Source organism: Mesoplodon mirus (genome assembly GCF_964341445.2).
Source record: "Mesoplodon mirus genome assembly, chromosome: 4".
NCBI lineage: Eukaryota > Metazoa > Chordata > Mammalia > Artiodactyla > Ziphiidae > Mesoplodon > Mesoplodon mirus.
In genome coordinates, this window is record NC_138979.1 from 142,871,433 (window position 1) to 142,893,976 (window position 22,544).

General features: G+C 39.3%; 1 protein-coding gene and 1 pseudogene across 2 annotated transcripts in view; one reads left to right on the forward strand and one right to left on the reverse strand.

Annotated features, from left to right (window-relative positions):
• Positions 1-22,275, reverse strand: part of DLGAP5 (DLG associated protein 5) — a 42,511-nt gene extending 20,236 nt beyond the window's left edge. Inside the window, exons 1-12 of the mRNA XM_082619235.1 lie at positions 22,131-22,275; positions 19,486-19,724; positions 16,959-17,152; positions 13,322-13,384; positions 11,785-11,869; positions 11,592-11,711; positions 10,204-10,274; positions 8,073-8,347; positions 6,967-7,091; positions 6,444-6,573; positions 3,872-3,957; positions 2,943-3,103 (exon numbers count right to left, since the gene is read on the reverse strand). Of these exons, the coding sequence (XP_082475361.1) occupies positions 2,943-3,103; positions 3,872-3,957; positions 6,444-6,573; positions 6,967-7,091; positions 8,073-8,347; positions 10,204-10,274; positions 11,592-11,711; positions 11,785-11,869; positions 13,322-13,384; positions 16,959-17,152; positions 19,486-19,723 (1,548 nt within the window). The 5' untranslated portion in view covers position 19,724; positions 22,131-22,275. The remainder of the gene's footprint in view (positions 1-2,942; positions 3,104-3,871; positions 3,958-6,443; positions 6,574-6,966; positions 7,092-8,072; positions 8,348-10,203; positions 10,275-11,591; positions 11,712-11,784; positions 11,870-13,321; positions 13,385-16,958; positions 17,153-19,485; positions 19,725-22,130) is intronic.
• Positions 19,876-20,140, forward strand: LOC309802923 (large ribosomal subunit protein eL43-like; annotated as a pseudogene). The gene has a single exon. The product of its transcript is annotated as a large ribosomal subunit protein eL43-like (transcript).
• Positions 22,276-22,544: the final 269 nt, after the last annotated feature.

Genomic DNA, 22,544 nt, shown 5'->3' on the forward strand with positions numbered 1-22,544 from the left:
GTAAATAATGAAAACACATCAAATATCTTTAAATCCATAAATTAACAATGATAGTAAGAAACACAGAATTAATTGATCACCATCAAAGGATACTAGTTAACTAACTCATCAATATGAAAACTGGTAAATGTATAAAAACTGCTCACAAAGTAATGCTTATATTATGACTACATAAACACTATTCACATCCAGGCCATTAAGTTATTGAGACTATTATGTTCCCTTACTCACTTTTCTCTAGACTTAATAATTGTTTTGCTTTTTGTTTGCTTAGTTGTTCATGCGTCTATCAACGATTCAGTCTAAACTCTGCACAGTAAGTATAAATCTCCTCTTAAGGACTTCCCTGGTCGCGCAGTGGTTAAGAATCAGCCTGCCAATGCAGGGGACACGGGTTCGATCCCTGGTCCAGGAAGACCCCACATGCCACGGAGCAACTAAGCCCGTGCGCCACAGCTACTGAGCCTGTGCTCTAGAGTCCTAGAGCCACAACTACTGAGCCCACGTGCCACAACTACTGAAGCCCATGCGCCTAGAGCCCGTGCTCCGCAACAAGAGAAGCCACCACAGTGAGAAGCCCACGCACCGCAACAGAGTAGCCCCTGCTCGGCACAACTAGGGAAAGCCCACGCGTAGTAACGAAGACCCAACACAGTCAAAAATAAATAAATAAATAAATAAACAAAATGAATTTTAAAAAAAGAAAAAAAAAGGAATGCATTAAATCTCCTCTTAATAAAAAACAAATCAGGTATTTTACTCAGTTCAGCTTTCCAGAGACAGGTCTGGTAGAACCCCTGGTGCCCCTGTGCTCATCAGGAAGTGCTGCTTCCTAAGCGTGCTTCACACATTCTTGTCTCCCCTTGGCCTCAATTCTCTTGGCCCCTTGCTAGGGATCCAACCCACCTCCTCCTCCATTCTTGGCTTACTCCCTCATTTTTGTGAGGTACTTTCTCACTTAGCTTGCTGAGAAAGAGTGCTTGGGAGGTAAAATCTGAGACTGTGTGTGTTTGGAAAATGCCCTTCCACCCTCACACTTGATTGGTTGGCTACAGAGCTCCAGGTTGGAAGTTTTTTCCCTCAGAAGTTTGAAGGCATTGTTCTCCCAGCTTTAAATGTTGCAGTTAAGAAATCTAGGGCTTCCCTGGTGGTGCAGTGGTTGAGTCCGCTTGCCGATGCAGGGGACATGGGTTCGTGCCCCGGTCCGGGAAGATCCCATATGCTGCAGAGCAGCTAGGCCCAAGAGCCATGGCCATTGAGCCTGCGCGTCCGGAGCCTGAGCTCCGCAATGGGAGAGGCCACAACAGTTAGAGGCCCACATACCACAAAAAAAAAAAAAAAAAAAAAAAAAAAAAGAAATCCAAGGCTACTGTGATCCTTGACCCTTTGTATGAAACTTGTTTTCTCTCTGGAAGCTTCTACAGTTTTCTCTTCAGCCCAAGAGTTGTACAGTTATACTTAATGGCATACATTGGTGTGGGTCTACTCTTGATTCACAGTGTTAGGCACTCAGTGGGCTCTTTCAATCTGGAACTCATGTGCTGCAGTACTGGGGAAAATTTTTAAACCATTCCATTGATGATTTTCTATTTTTTCAGTACTCTTTTTCTGGAATTCCTATTATTTGGATACTACTTCCTAGATTGGTCCACTTCCTCCATCCAAATACCTTTCTTCTTATTTTTGCTTTGGCTTCTTTCTTTCAGGTTTGAGGCTTTCTTGAAATGTCTAATAGGTGTTGACTATAGGTTGTTGAAATAGTAATTTATATGCTTATTTCTAAAATATGCTCAAAAATCTACAAAGTATCATCTCCTCCCATGCCCTTACTGACCTTCCTAGTGATTCCCTCTCTCATAGCACTTTTTTACATTAGATTGGAATTATATATTTTGTCTAACTCACTAATCAAACTACAAACTCCTTTGGGGCAGAGAATGTGCCTTATTTTATCAACTCCTAATACAATGCCTGGCACACGGTAGGAACTCAGTAACTGCTGGATGGACGGAACTACTAAAGACTAGATTTACTCATCTTCTCACATGTAGAATCATTACAGATTATTCAACAGTTGAATATAATCTCAGTTTCCAACCCAAATAGAAATCATACTGACAATACAGGGGAGAAGAAGAAATCAGTCATCAAATTTAGACAGCACTTGGGACTTCCCTGGTGGTCCAGTGGCTAAGACTCCGCCCTCCCAATGCAGGGGGACCGGGTTCGATCCCTGGTCAGGAAACTAGATCCCACATGCCGCAACTAAGAGTTCATGCGCCACAACTAAAGATCCCGCATGCCACAACTGAAAGATTCCCGAATGCCACAACTAAAAGACCCCGCGTGCCATAACAGAGATCCCGTGTGCTGCAACTAAGACCCAACGTAGCCAAATAAACAAATAAATAAATAAAATAATAAAAAAAATTTAGACAGCACATTACAGTTTATAAAGGTGCTAATATCTCATTTAATATTACAGGCACAGGGACTTCCCTGTTGGTGCAGTGGTTAAGAATCCGCCTGCCAATGCAGGGAACACGGGTTCAAGCCCTGGTCCGGGAAGATCCCACATGCTGCGGAGCAAAACTAAGCCCGTGCGCCACAACTACTGAGCCTGTGCTCTAGAGCCCACGAGCCACAACTTCTGAAGCCCATGAGCCACAACTACGGAAGCCCACGTGCCACAACTACTGAAGCCCGCACACCTAGAGCCCGTGCTCCACAACAAGAGAAGCCCCCGCTCGCCACAACTGGAGAAAGCCCACGCTCAGCAACGAAGACCCAACGCAGCCACAAATAAATAAAGAAATACATAAATAATATTACAGGCACATAAGTAGCTAATACTAACCCTTTTATACTACTGTTACCTCATTTTCAAAAAAACAAAAAAAACAGACTCAAAGTTAACATATTCAAAATACTTGACCACATACCTGAAAACTAAGCATATCCCAAAATCCATCCAGATCTGTACAGGTAGTTTCCTTTTCACCTCGTTTATATTCACAATTGTCCACCAGTCCTTCAAACTGTTTGAACCTTTCATTCATAAGGAGTCTTGTTTGACCAACTGCTGTGCGAATAAGATCTTTAGCTAAAAGAAATATGAGGTTTTTAAAAGTTAAAGGACAAGACAGGAACTTTATTGCAAGCCAACCAGCTGATAAGACGACCTCATTCCAAATATCCTACAGTTACAGAATCAAATTCTTACTTTAAAGCAAAACAAAACATATCTACTACAAAACCTTGTCATACAAATATTGAGCATTTACCATCTGCTTCAATTCCTGCTAAAAATTAGCAAGATACATTCTCATACATATTGCTACACAGTAAAGAGCATTCTACCTCTCCTTGTGTTTTATAAGAATTCAACATCAAACAACTCACTGCACGTCAGTATCTGAGGACTGATGTGGCAGCACACAACTGACTTTTTTCTAAAGAGCTTTCCTGAATAGGTAAGGTTGGAACTTTTCAGAAAACTTGATTGATTTTGATTTGATTTCATATTGATTTAGGTGATTTTTGTTCAGAAAATATTTTTGTATAATTAAGCAATACCAGCTATAGCTGTCATTCATAAAGTCACAGTAAAAAAAAATTTAATAATAAAATAGGCAAATGTCTAACTCTCAGGAATCATAGTCAATATTCTAACTACTTATATCTTTTAAGTCAGGTACCATTTTAGCACAGAGATATTAGTGAACATATGTGAGATATGAAAAATTCTTGCTATTTTGAATAACAATGAAATTATAAAGTTGGACAACACTGGATTTTTGTGTTTTAAATAAATGTAACCATATTAAAATAAATAAAGGTAAGACATAGAAACATATAAATGTTCCCTCACCGTCATCTGGAATGTCCAATTCAAGCTTCCTGTCCCACTCAAGGCAGTGTGAAGTTAACTTCTCAGTTTCTGACTGGAGAGTATTTCTAAAATGATGACATACATTAGCACTATGACAATTATACAATGTTAACTTCCCAGAGCTGATGCTTAATTATTTTATGAAATGTGATATGTTAAAATCCATAAATACAATTTGATATTCTATGTATGTCCATCCTTCCACACCTAAAACTTAAGTGGATGGTTAATGCCAAAAGCCCATTTTTCAAGCTAATATTTCTAGTCTTTTCTGTTCTTATTTTTCAGTGGCTAAGCAGAAAGAATCAGACATTCCTTAGTTCTGTTATTTTCCATGGAACTAAGACGAATTCAATTGCCAAGAGTAAGATGAAGCTAAAAACTGTTAAGTCTCAAATTACTGTAAGTCTCAAATTACAGTGATAGGGCCTTACAGATTCTATTAGGCTTTGCTTGTCCAAAGGCAATGGTTCTCAACTGGGTCAATTTTTCCTACCAGGGAGTATTTGGCAATATCTAGAAGCATTTTTGATTGTCACGAACTGGAGGAGTGCTACTGGCCAGGGATGCTACAAAACATCCTGCGACGCAGGGGACAGACCCCACAACAAGAATTATCCAGTCTAAAATGTCAGTAGTACCAAGGTTAAGAAACCCTGGCTCTGGCTTCCCTGGTGGCACAGTGGTTAAGAATCTGCCTGCCAATGCAGGGCACACGGGTTCGAGCCCTGGTCCGGGAAGATCCCACATGCCACAGAGCAACTAAGCCCATGCCCCAGAACTACTGAGCCTGCGCTCTAGAGCCCATGAGCCACAACTACTGAGACTGCGAGCTACAACTACTGAAGCCCACACACCTAGAGCCCGTGCTCCACAACGAGAAGCCACCACAATGAGAAGCCCACGCACCGCAACGAAGATAGCCCCCGCTCACCACAGCTAGAGAAAGCCCGCGCGCAGCAACGAAGACCCAACGCAGCCAAAAATAAATTTTAAAAATAAAATAAAATAAATAAATTTATTAAAAAAAAGAAACCCTGGCTTAAAAATTTAAACTGTTTCTTTACAAAAACATCCAAGCAGGAAAACTGAGGATAGTTTTTCTTAGAAGAATAATTTAGCTGCCTACATCCAGTGGCAACAGAGAACAGCTTAATTAATGAGAAAGAGACCTGGCTTAGATCTGACATTATTTAGTTGGATAAATTGTTTATCATCTCAATGTCTCAGTTGAACAACACAGTGGCTTAGCTAATCTCTGAAAGACTTTATAATTCTAAAAGGTTATGCTCTAAAAACAATTGAAGTGGTTCCCCAAAATATAAAAAGATACTCATTCATAATAGAAAGAATGGATATTAGAACTAGAGCAAGGGGAATTCCCTGGTGGTCCAGTGGTTAGGACTCGGAGCGTTCACTGCAGGGGGCACAGGTTCGATCCCCGGTCGGAGAACTAAGATCTCATATGCCACGCAGCACAGCCAAAAAATAAATAAATAATAAATAAATAAATAAATAAAACAAACAAGAGAAAGCTAATATTTTTTATCTGTTTGATTGGTAAAGCTCAAAAATTGTTAACATTGTATTGGAAAAGGTATGGGAATTTTCTTGCTATATTCATTCAAAGATAACAGAGTGTAATCATTTTCTGTGTGATGTGGAATGTTAAGGCCTTTCTCGAAATGCAGGCCTCTGATATGCTTCCAAGGCATTTAGGTGACATGTTGAAGTTCCCCAAACAGGATGTTAATTTTCAATTCAGTTAGAGAAACATAATCCTGTCTCATAATTTGGTGGGCCAAAGAGCCTCCTACCATCTCCCATTATCCTTCTTTTATAAAATAAACTTTAATTTAGTTCTTTGTGAGGGAAAAAAAAAAGGTATGAGAAAATAGGAACTCCCGTACCTTGCTGGGGGGAATGTAAATTGAGGTCCTTATATACTTGTACATGAGAAAATTGAAACATATACAAGTTTGTTGTTGGCAGCCTTGATTGTAATAGTAAGAGACTGAACCCAATGTAAATAACCACCAACAGGGACCTATTAATTATGGTACATCCATATTATTGGATACTATGTGGCCATTAAAGAACACACACACACAAAACAACGTGAGAAAGCTCTTTAAGTACTAAAATGGAATGTCTACTGCATTTAACATTAAATGAAACAAAATAGTATGCTCTTGTTTATGTTAAAAAAAATATATATATATGTTTATATTAGCTTACATATGCATTATCTACCTCTGGAAATATTCACAAGAAATGAGTAACACTTGCCTCCGTGGAAGGTTCAAACTATCCCCTGGGAGGCAGAGGTGGGAAAAAGACTTCTCACTTGTACCTTTTTCTACCTTTTGAATTAGGAACCACATGAATGTACTAGTTACTGAAAAAAAATCATTAAAATTTAAAAGATAAATGAAAATCACCAAAATTCAATTTCCCCCAACTCATCTATTATATTCAGGTTAAAAATAGTGTAATTTTAAATGTCTAGACATTGATACAAAATTCTTACACTAGGAACAAATGGACAAACCTGAAATATGGCACATCATGTTGTGGCTGAGATATCTGATCTTGATTTACTTCAAGTGACGGGACTTCTTCTTTTATTGAAAGGCCATCTGAATTTTTATTAGTAGTTTCATTTTTATTTAAAACATGTTCTATAGATTAAAGAAAATATTACATATAAATTTCAAAGCAGCAACTCAGAAAATGACATCCCCCACAAGACAAAATTTTTTTTAAATCCTTTAATTTTTTTCAATGTTGAATTTTAAAATTTTATTTCTGACTCAATGATTTCATTCACCACATATCCTCTAAAGTGTCTCCTTATATTCATCTCCTCAAATTTACATTTATTTCCCCCCATCTTCTCAGTCTGTATTCCTTATTCCAACTCTTTGTCTCTCCAGATATCTTTCCCCATGTTTTCCCATCTCTCCTGACCCCGAGATCACATCCCTGAACTATATGTTGAAAAGGGCTCTAAACAAATGTCTGATAAATCACAATCCAGAAAAGCCAGTAAAAAATTAATTAAAATACAATACCTTTACTCCAAACTGTTAGAGAACCCAAAGCACATTGTAATTTACTTGAATCTTGATGTACTGTCTTGGCAGAGAAAGTTCTACATTTTTGTGCCAAAATTTCTTTTGTTGCTTCAGTCTTATCACTAAAAACAACAGCAAAAAAATACTTTATGAAACATGAGCCTCATATATCTAATTGAAGGATTTCAAAATGATGTTACTTTTTAAAAACCTGGGATTTAATAGAAATGTTTCTATTTCTTTTTAATGTGTCTTTCTGGAGGGGAAAAAATTTAAACACCTGTAGTGGGAATGTTCATCTTTACTAATTATAATGAGATCCAAATACTGTGAAGATCTCTTCATGGAACATAAGCACTCATAGTCTTGGATGCTGCTGAGCAGTTTCTAGTAAATTTGCCACCAGCCAGTCTTTGCGAAACAACCTTGCTGTTTCTCTTAAAGATTCCAACTGATTTTCCCCCCACTTTGCAAGTTAATTATTTTTGGCTTTAGAAGTAGTTTTTCTAAAATAATACTCGGCAAAAAAACAAACAAAAAAACCCCAAACCATGTCTGAACTACAGTATTATAGAAATTTTTTCCTTCTAAACATTTATTTCTTTTATTTATTTATTTATTTATTTTTTTGCTGTACGCGGGCCTCTCACTGCTGCGGCCTCTCCCGTTGCGGAGCACAGGCTCCGGACGCACAGGCCCAGCGGCCACGGCCCACGGGCCCAGCCGCTCCGCGGCATATGGGATCCCCCCAGACCGGGGCACGAACCCGTATCCCCCGCATCGGCAGGCGGACTCTCAACCACTGCGCCACCAGGGAGGCCCTAAACATTTATTTCTAAGTATTATAATAAAGTCACTTATAAAAAGCAAAACAACACAAAGTGTACCATGAAAATAATGATAAAAACAATGTATAGGAAATATCAAAACAAATACATTACTGTAGCCTTCTGAAGAATATTTTAAAAGACCAAATTTTCATGATTTATAATTAATATAATTTACTAACTAAATATTAACTTTTAAAAAGCACAGGACAAATCTAAGAAAGGCATTTGTTAACCATCTTAGCAAGGAATTCATTATTAACATTAAATTCTTACACTTCTGTGTTTAAAGGGGTCCAGGTATAACTGGGTGTCAAGAAAGCACTGGCACTTCTGGGAGTCATAGGTGTTACTTGATAGGTCTTCAGACCATCTAGTGGCTGAAACATAAAATCTTTAGGTGCAAAGGAATTCTTCCCCTTCATTTTTGCACTATTTGTCTTAGATAAATTTTCCATTTTTGATAAGACTCCATCTGGACCCATTCCAATTGTTGTACTGGTTTGTGAATCCAAAGTACTTTCTTCACTGTCAACTTTAAAAGAAATGGCCTAGATGGGAGGAAACAGAATGGAGTAAGAATTTCTCTTCTGGGGATATATTCAAACCAATTTTTACAGGCCTGAAAATATGAAAGTTGAGATATGTGTCCCTTGTGCATAATTTAAGAGAAAAAAATAAATACAATTAAATGTAAATATGGAATCAGTAGCCAGCTAACTAAACCACTGTCATGATCCAGAGAGAGACAGAATCAATCCTCATTAAAAGGACTAAATAATAGGTTTTAAGTATTAAAATTAAATATATGAAAACTAAGGTGGAAAAATTACCCACCTAACAAATACTTACCTTTTTATTTAAATTATGTTGATAATTACAATGGTTGAGAATCAGAAATCCAATGTTTATTGGATGACTACTATTGTCAAGGACCAAATCCTCTTTTAAAATAACCTTGATTATAAATAAATTTATCATATGAGAAAAATATTTTTCAGTGTGACACAGTGAGATTAACCATATAAAATGTGAAGCTTATTTTCTGTCAATTTAATTTTTTTGGTTTTTTTTAAAAACTGAGATATAACTGACATATAACATTATATTAGTTTCAGGTGTGCAACATAATGATTTGATATTTGTATATATTGCAAAATGATCTATACGATGAGTCTAATGAACATCTGTCACTACACAAAGTTACAATTTTTTTTTCTTGTGATGAGAACTTTAATGACCTACCCTCTTAGCAACTTTCAAATATACAACACAGTATTATTAACCATAGTCACTATATTTTATAGTGAATCCCTGGGACTCACTTTGTAACTGGAAGTTTGTAACTTTTGACCACCTTCACCGATTTCACCCACCCATATAAACATAATTTTTAGAGGTTTTTACATTTCTGATTTTTAATTTTTAGTTAAGAATCTAGCCACATTTCTTATACTTTGGCATGAGTCTTTTTTTTCTTTTAAAATAAATTTATTTATTTATTTATGTTTGGCTGCGTTGGGTGTTCGTTGCTGCACACAGTCTTTCTCTAGTTGCAGCGAGTGGGGGCTACTCTTCATTGCAGTGCGTGGGCTTCTCATTGCACTGGCTTCTCTTGTTGAGAAGCATGGGCTCTAGGCACATGGGCTTCAGTAGTTGTGGCATGCAGGCTCAGTAGTTGTGGCTCGTGGGCTCTAGAGCGCAGGCTCAGTAGTTGTGGTGCACGGGCTTAGTTGCTCCACAGCATGTGGGATCTTCCCGGACCAGGGCTCGAACCCGTGTCCCCTGCAGTGGCAGGCGGATTCTTAACCACTGCGCCACCAGGGAAGTCCCTAACTTTTCTTAAGGTTAAGGAACTGTGTAGCATGGATTATAAAACAAGGCATTGGGGCCTCAAAATTGTGTCTCTTTTTTGAAGACTCTACCATGTACTATGGTAGACGCTATCAGAAATGTTAGGTTATTTAATTCTTAAAACTACTCTATGTAGGCATTACGGGCTGGAGATGGGAAAACAAATTCCTAAGTTGTCCAAGGTTATATAGCTAACTGGAAGCAGAGACAATACTCAAACTCAGGCCTAACTGAATCCAGAGTCAATGCATTTCACCCTACTCCATCCTATCTCTTAGCTAGTTCCCACATGAAGGTTTCTGTCAGCTGTGTTTTTATCACTTTTCTCTATTCCCTGTTAATCAAATTATGCTTTCTCTACCTATAAAACTCTGAGGATAAGACACCTGAAAAACAACAGTAAATCCTCCTGATGCTTCTTTATGGTTCAAGAGATTTTAATACACATGTAAGTTAACTTCTTGAAGCACTTCTATATGCTTAATTTCAATGTTATGAAAGTAGCAGTGAGATTTTCAAAGTACCTAGAAATAAACAGATGTTTATACTCTACCTTGTCAGGTTTTGTTTCTATCTTTTTGGCAGGTCTTCCTTGATTTGGTGTCGCTGTTTCTGCTTCATTATCTAAAATAAAAGTGAAATAAGCCATCCATTTAGACTAGATAAAAAAATGCTGCATTGAAAGTACTAGGGGGCTTCCCTGGTGGCGCAGTGGTTGAGAGTCCGCCTGCCGATGCAGGGGACGCGGGTTTGTGCCCCGGTCCGGGAGGATCCCACGTGCCGCGGAGCGGCTGGGCCCATGAGCCATGGCCGCTGGGCCTGCGCATCTGGAGCCTGTGATCCGCAACAGGAGAGGCCGAAGCTGTGAGAGGCCCATGTACCGAAAAAAAAGAAAAAAAGTACTAGGTAATTTGGGAAAGGAAAAAAGGCAATAGGAATGTATGTCTTAAAGAATTTTATGATTAAAAGTCACGTTATAAAATAGGAAAAAAATAGATGAAATTTCCTGCCAAGTTTAGGCCATCTATTTACAAAACAAAACAAAAGTTTTAAGGTATTTTACCTTTTGCCTCTGAATATCAAATACGTATTTATTATAGAAAATTAGAAAAAATTTTAAAGAGCACAAAAACAACAACAATCAAAAATTTTACCCAAGCTTACACTACTCAGTGGTAATCACTATTGACACTTCAGAGTACGTTTTCCCAGTTTTTTCCTATGTTCACATTCACATACATATTTTAGAATTTCAATCATACTGTTCAGAGTTTGAGCTGATTTTCTTTGCCCACTTAATATGATTAACCATGTCATTAAGTGTTCTTTCATACATTGTTCTTACATGGTTACATTGTATTCCACCAAATGGATGGACTGTAACTTATTGGGACCATTAATTTTTCACTTTGAAGCACTGCTTACACCGATTCAGTACTTCAACATTTGAGCACCCACTGTGTGCTAACGGAATATCAGGGCACAAAACCTATCTTCGGGAATTAGAATCTCCATTTCCTCCTCTCCTACTCAAAGAAGTACATGATGATTTAAAAAATTGAACACAGGGACTTGCCTGGTGCTGCAATAGTTAAGAATCCACCTGCCAATGCAGGGGACACGGGTTCGACCCCTGGCCCGGGAAGATCCCACATGCCACGGAGCAACTAAGCCCGTGCACCACAACTACTGAGCCCACGTGTCACAACTACTGAACCCGTGCGCCTAGAGCCCATGCTCCACAACAAGAGAAGCCAATGCAATGAGAAGCCCGTGCACCGCAATGAAGAGTAGCCCCTGCTGGCTGCAACTAGAGAAAGCCCGCGCGTAGCAACGAAGACCCAATGCAGCCCAAAATTAATTAATTTTTAAAAATTGAACACAAAGAACCTCAAGTACCAAAACATCCTAGCTCAGCCACTGATCAAGAAATGTTCTTACCATTAGTAGCCCTTGTCACTGGCTTTCTTGCTATAGTAGGAGGCACTGTTCTGGCAATCTGCTTTGCTGCTTGAGTAGCCGATCGAGTCATTCTCACTGGTGGCATTACAGGTTGTATAGCTGTGGCAACAAATAATAAAATCAAATGTTTGTGGTAATTTTTAATTATTGTTGTGGCAACATCAGAACTTACCTTTTTTCTCTTTGTCCAACACTTTCTTTTCAGAAGCTTGTCTTTGAGCAGGTCGGATTGCTCTAACATCACTCCCATTATCAATCTATTCAAAAGATTAGGTACTATGTGATTTAATTGCATAATGAACCAAACCACCACATTTTTAATGTGTAAATTGACCCCTCATCTGAAACCTGATATTGTAAATGACTCAGCAAAAAACCCACTACCCCAAATAAAATGAGATGAAGAAACAAGTTTTCCATTATATACATTTCCTTATAAGCTTTTTCAGAATCCTAGAATTTAGAAAATGCTAATAACCTAAGCTATTAAAAAATAACTGACTATAATCTTCTGAGACTCCTTAAACATACCAGACATGTTTTCAATTCAAGACCTTTGAATTTTGACTAGAAAATTCTTCTCCTGGAAGAAAGCTCTTTCCCACAGTTCACTCTTCTACTTCCTTAAAGACTTCATTTAAAATGCCACCATCTGGGGACTTCCCTGGTGGCGCAGTTGTTAAGAATCTCCCTGCCAATGCAGGGGACACAGGTTTGAGCCTTGGACTGGGAAAATTCCACATGCCACGGAGCAACTAAGCCCGTGAACCACAACTACTGAGCCCACGCACTGCAACTACTGAAGCCCACATGCCTAGAGCCCGTGCTCTGCAACGAGAAGCCACCACAATAAGAAGCCTGCGCACCACAACAAAGAGTAGCCCCTGCTCGCTGCAACTAGAGAAAAGCCCGCGCACAGCAATGAAGACCCAATGCAGTCAAAAATAAATAAATAAATTTATTAAAAATAAAATAAAATAAAATGCCACCATCTCAGTGAGGCCTGATCAAAATTCCACCCTACACCTACTTCAAAACTCCCCACCTCCCTTCTTCTTCTTTTTAATCTCCTCCATAATACTTAATACTTTTGACCATCTGACACACTATATAGTTCTTTTTTTAGTGCTATCTCTCATGTAAGCTCCTTGAAAACAGGGAATTTTGTTTGTTTTGCTCAGTTATATTCTAGAGCCTAGAGGAACATGGTAGTGACTCAGATTCATTGAATACATGAAACTTAGCTTCCTCACCTGACAAAGAGGCATACTATTTCCCTCTTTGCCCACTTGACTTTATTTTAGTAATCCTCCTAATAAGTTTATCCATAACCGTGTTTTGAAGACCCATAAGTTTATAACACTCACCCTGTATGCTTTATATTCCTATCTGCACTTCATGGTGACATGGGATGCATAATAGAAGCCCGGTAAACAAACAAACAAAAAAAGAGTGTGGCACAGAGTTTAGTATAGATCTCATAAGGGATGTCTGGGCAAAGAATACTTTAAGTGACTATTTCCTTAGCATCTGGCCAAATCTGCTCTGCCACCAAACCAAAACAGTGATTTTGGTAGTACTATTGGCTTCAGAAAAATAATCACTATGCTTGAAGACGGTATTAGATTAAAAATAAATTTACTTACTCTGAGGGAAAAAAGTACAATTTGTCATTTTAGTAACAATGACCTACTAACTATCAACTATACCTTTGTCAGCTCCACTTGGTCTTTGGCCTTTGACCTTGTAATCCGTACAGAAGATGGAACAGCCTTAAAACAGTCAAAAGAAGATAAAGTTAAAAAAATAAATAAATAAACTGGCAAAATTTACTTCCATGTTTCATTATGAAATAAAGTTTCCATTTTAAAGTTAAATTTTATCCTTAATCATTTATGGCAAAAAGATACTTGCTAACTTAAATTAATTTTTTTTTTAATTTAAGTTTTAATTTTTTTGGCCGTGCCGTGCAGCTTGCGTGTCTTAGTTCCCCAACCAGGGATTGAACCCGGGCCTCTGGCAGTGAAAGCACTGAGTCCTAACCCCTGGACTGCCAGGGAATTCCCTAAGTTATTATTTTTTCTGGTTCTGGCTTAATTTAAATTATGTTTAAGTTAATAACTTCAAAACTTACCCATATTTCTCAATGAGGAAAGAGAAGAAATTTCAAAGCATATTTTCCAAGTATTAGGATCCTCATTAATATGATTAGCTAGACATATTTGAAAGGGGGTAGATGAACAAACTAGAGTATTAGGATCTTTTGTTTTCTGTTTATGAAAAGATACTGTACAGCTTACATCCCTAGCTTTGACAATATGCCTTCAAATCTCATGATTATACACCTGTCCATTGTCAGTAAGAAAATGGAGACCTAATCACAAAATGTGAAAAAAATTTAGCATGAGAAAGACCAATTAAAAAATTATAAGGTTATTTATCAACTCTGTAAAATTTCTTAAGAAACATAATCAGGGACTTCTCCAGTGGTCCAGTGGTTAAGAATCCACCTTCCAATGCAGGGGACATGGGTTTGATCCGTGGTTGGGGAACTAAGATCCCACATGCCATGGCGCAACTACGCCCGTGCGCCACAACTAGAGAAGCCCACATGCAGCAACGAAAACCCAACGCAGCCAAAATTAAAAAAAAAAAAAAAAAAACCCACAACGATGTGTCTCTTGTTCCTCCTACATATATTTTTAAGATATTTTAAAATAGTTGCTTACAGTGTAGACCAATGATTGGTATCTACATATTCCTAAAAAGACAGCTTAAATCTAATCCCTTCCAAGAGGTCTTCTTTGATGTTCCTCCAAATATAAACAATCTATCCCTCCTCTAATATAAAGAGCATATTTATCTGTATCCTTCCACCATGAACTACAGTTTATTAATTTTGGTCTCTTCTACAGTGTCCTAAGATCATACAGAGTAAATAAATCAAAGATCTGTCAAATGAATCATTGAGATTCATGAAGCCTAGAAAAACAAGCAATATCTTCGGCCTTTATATTATTCAGTTCTTATTTAAATCAGGAATGAGTATACAGTCAATTAGATCTTTTATACACATCTTTAAATAGCAAATCAGAGACTTCCCTGGTGGCGCAGTGGTTAAGACTCCGCCTGCCAATGCAGGGGACACGGGTTCAAGCCCTGGTCTGGGAAGATCCCACATGCCGCGGAGCAACGAAACCTGTGCGACACAAATACTGAGCCTGCGCTCTAGGGCCCGCGAGCCACAACAACGGAGCCTGCGTGCCACAACTACTGAAGCCCGCGCGCCTAGAGCCCATGCTCCGCAACGAGAAGCCACCTCAGTGAGAAGGCTGCGCACAACGAAGAGTAGCCCCTGCTCACCGCAAGTAGAGAGCCCGCACACAGCAACGAAGAACCAATGCAGCCAAAAATAAATAAATAAATAATAATAAAAAAAATAAATAAATAGCAAATCACCAGTGACTAGCAAGTTTACAAATCCAACTGACCTGTTCAAACTTCATCCTTCCTGATTCACTAACCATTCTCTTTAGATCACCCCTCCTGTAGCTTCTATCCTCCATTTTAGCTCGCTGCCACTCTGCCCAGTCCTTTTCAGCCTATCACTGCCCACCTAAAGGCGTTCTCTAGACCTCACTCTTTCATAATTTTATATATCCTAATTGGAATGGTCTCATTTAGTCCTACAGCTTAAGTGTCCATTCATACTCCCAATATCATATCCAAAATCCACATCTTAGCATGGATCCTCATCCTGATTTCCAAATTTTTATTCCCAACCGCCTGATGTCTAGATGGCCCAAATAGGATTTTTTTTAAAAAGGGTATTAATATTCACCCACTTAAGCTTTTCTTGCCTTCCTCATCTCTTTTAGCAGCAGCAAAATTTGTATTATTGATCAAACTATTATCTTCAGAATCATCATCTTATCTCTAACTCTTCAACTTCCTCCACCCCTCACCATCTACTTGGTCACCAGTCCTATCAAATTTATCTCTTAAAATGTCTTACATGACACCTGTTAGAATGGCTATTATCAAAAAGACAAGAAATAATAAGTGTTGGTGAGGATATGGAGAAATGGGAACCCCTGAGCACTGTTGGTAGGAATGTAAATTGGTGCAGCCACTATGGAAAACAGTATGGAGGATCCTCAAAAAATTAAAATTAGAACTACCATACAATCCAGCATTTCCAATTCTGAGTATTTATCCAAAGGAAATGAAAACACTAACTCAAAAAGGTATATGTATCCCCATGTACATTGCAGCATTATTTACAATAGCCAAGACTTGTAAACAACTCAAGTGTCCATCGCTTGAGTGAGGTGCAGGGTAGGTGAAATGGGTGAAGGTGGTCAAAAAGTACAAACTTCCAGGTTTAAAATAAATAAGTCCTGGGAATGTAATACACAGTATGGTGACTACAGTTAATAATACTGTATTGCATATTTGAAAGTTGCTAAGAGAGTATATCTGAAATGTTCTCATCACAAGAAAAAAAGTTTTGTAACTATGTGTGGTGATGGATGGTAACTAGACTAAGTGTGGTGATCATCTTGTAATGTATACAAATAATGAATCATTATGTTGTACACCTGAAACAAATATGTCAATTATATCTCCAGAAAAATGATGTCTTAAACCTCTTTTTTTTTTTTTTGCGGTACGCGGGCCTCTCACTGTTGTGGCCTCTCCCGCTGTGGAGCACAGGCTCTGGATGCACAGGCTCAGCGGCCATGGCTCACGGGCCTAGCCGCTCCACGGCATGTGGGATCTTCCTGGACCGGGGCACGAACCCGTGTCCCCTGCATTGGCAGGCGGACTCTCAACCACTGCGCCACCAGGGAAGCCACCTATTTCTTCTTTTAAACCAATGGCTCAGTCCACTTATCTCATCTCACCTATTCTATAGAGAATATTCACAATATAGACTCACAACTGGTCTTCCTATCTGTAAATGCTTCCCTTTCTAGACTATAATCCTCAAGTCCAGGCTAATCTTCCCTGAGTATTACTTTGATAATGGTACAACCTCGTTTATAAACCTCCCTTGACTCTCCATATCTAGAGGATAAATGCCAAATACTTTGGTATAGCATTCACTGTTCAGCCTGGCTCTACCAGCTTTCCTAGTTTTATCCAATCTCAACCTAAATATAGCTACATCAAGAGACCCTGTTTTCATCTTCTGAGTTACTATTATGTCATTCCCACCTCCTACCAACTAATTAAATGAATAAAGGGACTCGGGAAATGGTTATTTTAGTCATCTAATCTCCTAAAGAAAATTCCAGTTAAAAGGAACTATTCCTCTATATCAAGTTAGGATACTAAACTTACCTTTTTTGGCTCAGCTTTCATAGTACTCTGGTTTGAGAAAAGAAAACAAGGAATATCAGGTCTATAAAGACCCACTTTAAATACTCCTCGTTTAGCTTTCTCTCTCTGCTCTTTCAATTTTTGAAGCTGCTTTTCTTCTTTGTATTTTTGGAGCATTTGTTTTCGTTGATCACCTAGAATAGTTTTCACTGACTCTAAGTAGGAAAAAGAAAAAAAGAAAAAAACAATATATAAAACATTTCAGATAAAAAGTTAGGCAAACATCTTAACTTCTAACTTCAACTGTTGCTAAGAAATGCTTTTAGTAACTTCTTGTTAATTCCTTAGCACTTCAAGTTATTTCCACCCCTATTTTAAAATTCTTATTTCTTTCACCTTCATTTGTTCAAATATATAACTGTTTACTATGTTCTAGGCATGTATTACTTCACTTTTAAATTAATTAGCTTCTATGATAGTCAGCCTCCAAGCTGACCTCCAGTGATTCTCACCTCCTGGTAGACATGCCTTGTGTCATCCCCTCCCATACTGAATAGGGCTGACCTGTGTAACCAAGAAAGTACTGTGGAAATGATAGAGAATGACTCCCACAACTAGGTCATTAAAGACATCGCAGCTTTTGTCCTGCTCTCTCTTGGATCACTTGCTCTGGGGGGAAGCCAGTGGCCACGTGGAACCTTAAGGAGACTCAAGCAGCCCCATGGAGATGTCCACATGACAAAGAACTAAGGCCTCCTGCCAAAAGCCAGCATCATCTTGCTGGTAATGTGAATGAGTCACCTTAGAAGCAGATCCTTTACAATAATCAAAACAGGGACTTCTCTGGTGGTCCAGTGGTTAAGACTCCCAATGCAGGGGGCCCGGGTTCAATCCCTGGTCGGGGAACTAAGATCCCACATACCGCAAGTAAGCCTGTGCTCTGAAACTACTGAGCCCAGGCACCGCAACGAGAGAAGCCCATGTGCCACAACTAAGAAGCCCGCATACTGCAACTAAGACCCAGCACAGCCAAAAAAAAAAAAAAAGCCAACGTCCTTATAATGATGGCCCTCAGGGCTCTATGGGAGCTAACCTGTTTGCCTTCTCTAGCCATGCTTACCTACTTGCTTTCTCTGGAACATACCACACCCACTCCCACCTCCAGGCCTTCGCAAATGAGGAATAAAAGATATGCTAATAGCATACTGACAAGGTTAAATTTTGTTTGAAAGATTTTGATCGAGGAAAGAAGCTTTTGAGAGGTTACGAGTAGAGGCAAGGAGACAACTCAGAAGGTAATGTTACCTCTTCTCAGACAGAAAATGTCTAGTTCTTCCTTCAAAGGCCATCCTATATAATCCTACGACCCAGTGTTCATTTCCTCTGAACTCCTAAGAGATGTTATTCTTTACTCTATCCCCCTCAACCACCAAACCCACTTCCTTTGACCTTCAAACAAACTGATCACTTCATCTCAAAAATAAAAAAGTACCCTACTACACTTTAATCCAATTCCTTTCTCTCACTTTCCTTTAGAATCACAAAAATGACAAGTCTGGAAGAAATAGTTTAGCCCAACCTCCCCTTTTACAGAAGCAATTAAGCTGAATATGTTGAGTGTCTTGTACGTGTCACACATTACACTGGTTCTGGAAAAATGATAAAACTGAAGTAGTGAACACGTAAAACAACTTGACATCTCATTTCTTTCTCTATAAAACTTCTAAGACTTCAGCTTTCTGCTATTTCTTCACAATTTATCCTTGCTTTATTTCACTGCAATCTAGATCCTAGTGCCTGCTACATAAACACAAATAGGAGTCCAATAAGTCCTTCCGATTAAATGCATGTCATTTCCCAGTTCTCTTCCTTCTTTTCTATAGCATCCCTTGCCTTCTAAGACATTCATTTTTATTATTTTTATCTCTTGCTGAGATCATTCTCTTTTCTGGTTGGTTCTTTCCCTACTAATTACCCCAAATCCTTTTGGGCAAACTACAGGGATGAATCCTTTGCTCTTCCCTCTAAGAAGTGTCCCCATTGGCAAAGTACCCTTACTTCATGGATACTTCAATCAGTTCTATTTTTATGTCCCTTATCAATTTATCTTGTCAATATTTATCTTATCCAAGCTCCAGAAATAAGAACTTTAGGATTCCTGTAAGGCCATATAGGTAAAAAGTGTTATAATACTCCACAGGCGAATGGTTTTAGCCTAGCTAGGACGTCCACAGCCTTTACTTGAGTGCTTTTTTTGTGGGGGGAGGGGGGCACGCCAGGCAGCCTGCAGGATCTTAGTTCCCCGACCAGGGATCAAACTCGGGCCCCTGGCAGTGGAAGTGTGGAGTCCTAACTACTGGACCATCTGGGAATTCCCAACACAGCCTTTACTTGAAATAGACAGTATTTAGTTGTAGAAAACACCAAGTTATTTAGAATGGCATTTCAAAACTCCATTCTTCTCGTCAGGGTTGTTTTTAACCTCAGGTATTAAAGCAACTTTTATTCACTCTTCAAACACTTGAAATTACAATAGACTTTTACTTACTTGGCTTGACATCGGCCTTTTCTGGAACAAGCTCATGAGATATCTCATCTAATTCAAGAAGAACTCTACCTTCCAAGGTTGGAACGTTGACATCTTTCAAACCAAAGTGTCTATTTCGTTCATATTCCTTATGTCTGTTTTCTTTCTGAGACAGTGATTTCCTATGAGCAATTTTAGTTCTAATCATGTCGGTACTTAATTCCTTTCTGTGTCGACTGGCAAAATGTGATGAAGCCATCCTATCAGGAAAAAGAGAGAAAGACCAACTTACATGAAATTTCATTTGATTATTTAAAAAGTTAGGATTCCAGTTCACCTCCTACCCCAGAGTCTTCTGAAATAAAAATATTAAAATACAGCTCTCTGGGCTCAGACCTAGGTTGTGGCAACATGGCTAAATGCACCAAGAAGGTCAGAATCGTGGGTAAATACGGGACCCATTATGGTGCCTCCCTCAGGAAAATGGTGAAGAAAATTGAAATCAGTCAGCACGCCTAGCAAAACCAAGATGAAGAGACAAGCTGTGGGCATTTGGCATTTCCTGCATGAAAACGGTGGCTGATAGTGCCTGGACCTACAACACCACTTCTGCCGTCACAGTAAAGTCACCAGAAGACTGAAGGAACTGAAGGACCAGTATAAGGCCACCATTTGAAACATTGCTAGCCTATAATAAATGGGTTAATTTACATAATAAAAAAATACAAAATGGAATAAATATGTGACTGAAGAGTGGGAAGGAGGTTATCAAAAGATAAAACACTACAACCTATTTTGGGGTTCTGAACAGGAACTTGCTTGACAGATGAAGTGAAGCCCAGGAAGCTAAAGTCCAGAATATAAATAAGAGGGTCTAGGCTTACCATAGAGAGCACTGCAAAACAGAGTAGGAAGTAAAGGTGAAAATAGGGATATAGTATACAGAATAGTTTCCTTAACTTTCCCCTGGTGAATGCAGGCAGGCTGGCATTTTTTTCTCAAGCCAATAAACAAAACAAACAAAACACACAAGATGCTTATTAGGTAGGTAGGAATGATAAATAGGAAGTTAGATATATGAGATTGAGAAAAAGAAGGGTTTTCAGAAGTACCATGGTGATGCAGAAGGATAATCATATCAGTTTGCCCTGGTGAGGGCAGAATAAAATTCTTTTCGGACATGTAAGAAATCATACAGTTTACTTGGCATATGCTCTTTTCTTAGAAAGATCCTTGGGAGAACAAGAAAGACAATGTCATGGGTTCCAAGAAATCGTGGATCCAACTGAGGAAAAGAATAAAGGAAAGTGGAAAGTCTAAAGGCATCTCCTACACAGCTGGTATGGAGAACAACCAAGCCAAACTGGAGAAAGAGGACTGATTCTCCAGGGAAAAGTCTTGCCAGCTTAAAAGAGAAGGGGGGAGAAAAAAGGATGGAGGTCTGCCATTAGAAAGTTAGGGCAGGAATAAAGAGGTAGACATAGAGAATGGACTTGAGGACATGGGGTGGGAGGGGGAAGCTGGGGCGAAGTGAGAGTAGCATGGACATATATACACTACCAAATGTAAAATAGATAGCTAGTGGGAAGCAGCAGCATAGCACAGGGAGATCAGCTCGGTGCTTTGTGACCACCTAGAGGGGTGGGATAGGGAGGGTGGGAGGGAGGCTCAAGAGGGAGGGGATATGGGGATATATGTATGCATATGACTGATTCACTTTGCTGTGCAACAGAAACTAACACAGTATTGTGAAGCAATTATACTCCAATAAAGGTCTATTTAAAAATATATATATAAGCACACTATACCTTCAACAACAAGAAAAGAGTCCACTAGAAAAATGCAAATAAAAAAAACTGCACAAGAAATGCAACAAATTAAAATGTTGTATGATTTTAGGCAATCAACAGAGTATAAAAACGAGAATTCATCTGACCTGGATGCTAATAACATTCTCCTTTAAGGGCCCAGGGGAAGTGACAAAGGACTGTGCTTTTTTAATCAAGAACTCTCCTCTACTGTTTGATTTGCCACTTCCCGCAAATATTAAAGAAAAATTAAAATTACGTATTAGGTATTTAAAAATACAGCATAGAACTATACACGGCAAAGAGAGAGAGAGAGAGAGAGAGAACTAACACCGAAGGCTTTTTAATTATCACCTAAACCCTAAAAGGTATTTAGTATAACTGCCGTTATACAGATGAGGTAAATTAACTGCCCACATTTGCACAGCTAAAAGGTAGTGGAGCTGGAATCTCAAGCTAGGCAGCTTGGCTCTTCACACATATCTAAGTTCTCTTCTTTGGCTGACTGGAGTTTCTTCCAGCTTGAAAGTCTAGAATGCCTTAGTTTTGCTTGCCAAGGTTGTCAACCCAGGCGTTTTTAGTTGTCATAGAACCTGGAAAGAGGCACTGGCATAATGTTGGGGCCCAAAGCCAATAACGCCCCGGTGGTGAACTGATGCTGCTACACAGATCATGGCAACAAATATTTACTCTTCCGAAGGACTGCGTCATCAGCTTCGGGAAGGACAGGTAACACGGTCCTAAGAGGAGCCTCCCCTGAGCGGCGTCCAGCTCGCAGCCGCCGGTCCTCCGACCCTTCTAGACCTTCTAGAAGGAAGCGGACCAGCGCCCTCCCCCAGCTCCCCAACATCCACCTACCTGAGGCAGCTTCTAGCGTGAAACCTCAACCAAACTAAAAGTAAAGGAACCCTCTGGGCTTGGAAGACCACCGCCGCCTCCGAAGAAGGAATGCCTACAAGACTCGGCAAAATTCAAACTTCCCACACCGAACTTCTGATTGGAGGTATTTTAAGCAACACTTCCTGTAAAAGTACGCGCCTCTTCCCTTCGACGAGGCTTGCGATTGGTTCGCTCCTTGCTATATTTGAATTGATTGAAAGGTGAACTGACCGTTCAAAGGGTAGCTGTGAGCTGAATCAATGGGCGGGTCCGCGATGCGATATTGATGAGGGGCGGAGCGGTAGGAACGCTGGGGCTGGCGGGGAGCTACAATTGCCGACGGTTGACAGAGGATACGCCAGAAACCGCCCTGGAGTTCCCGGGGCCTCGCGG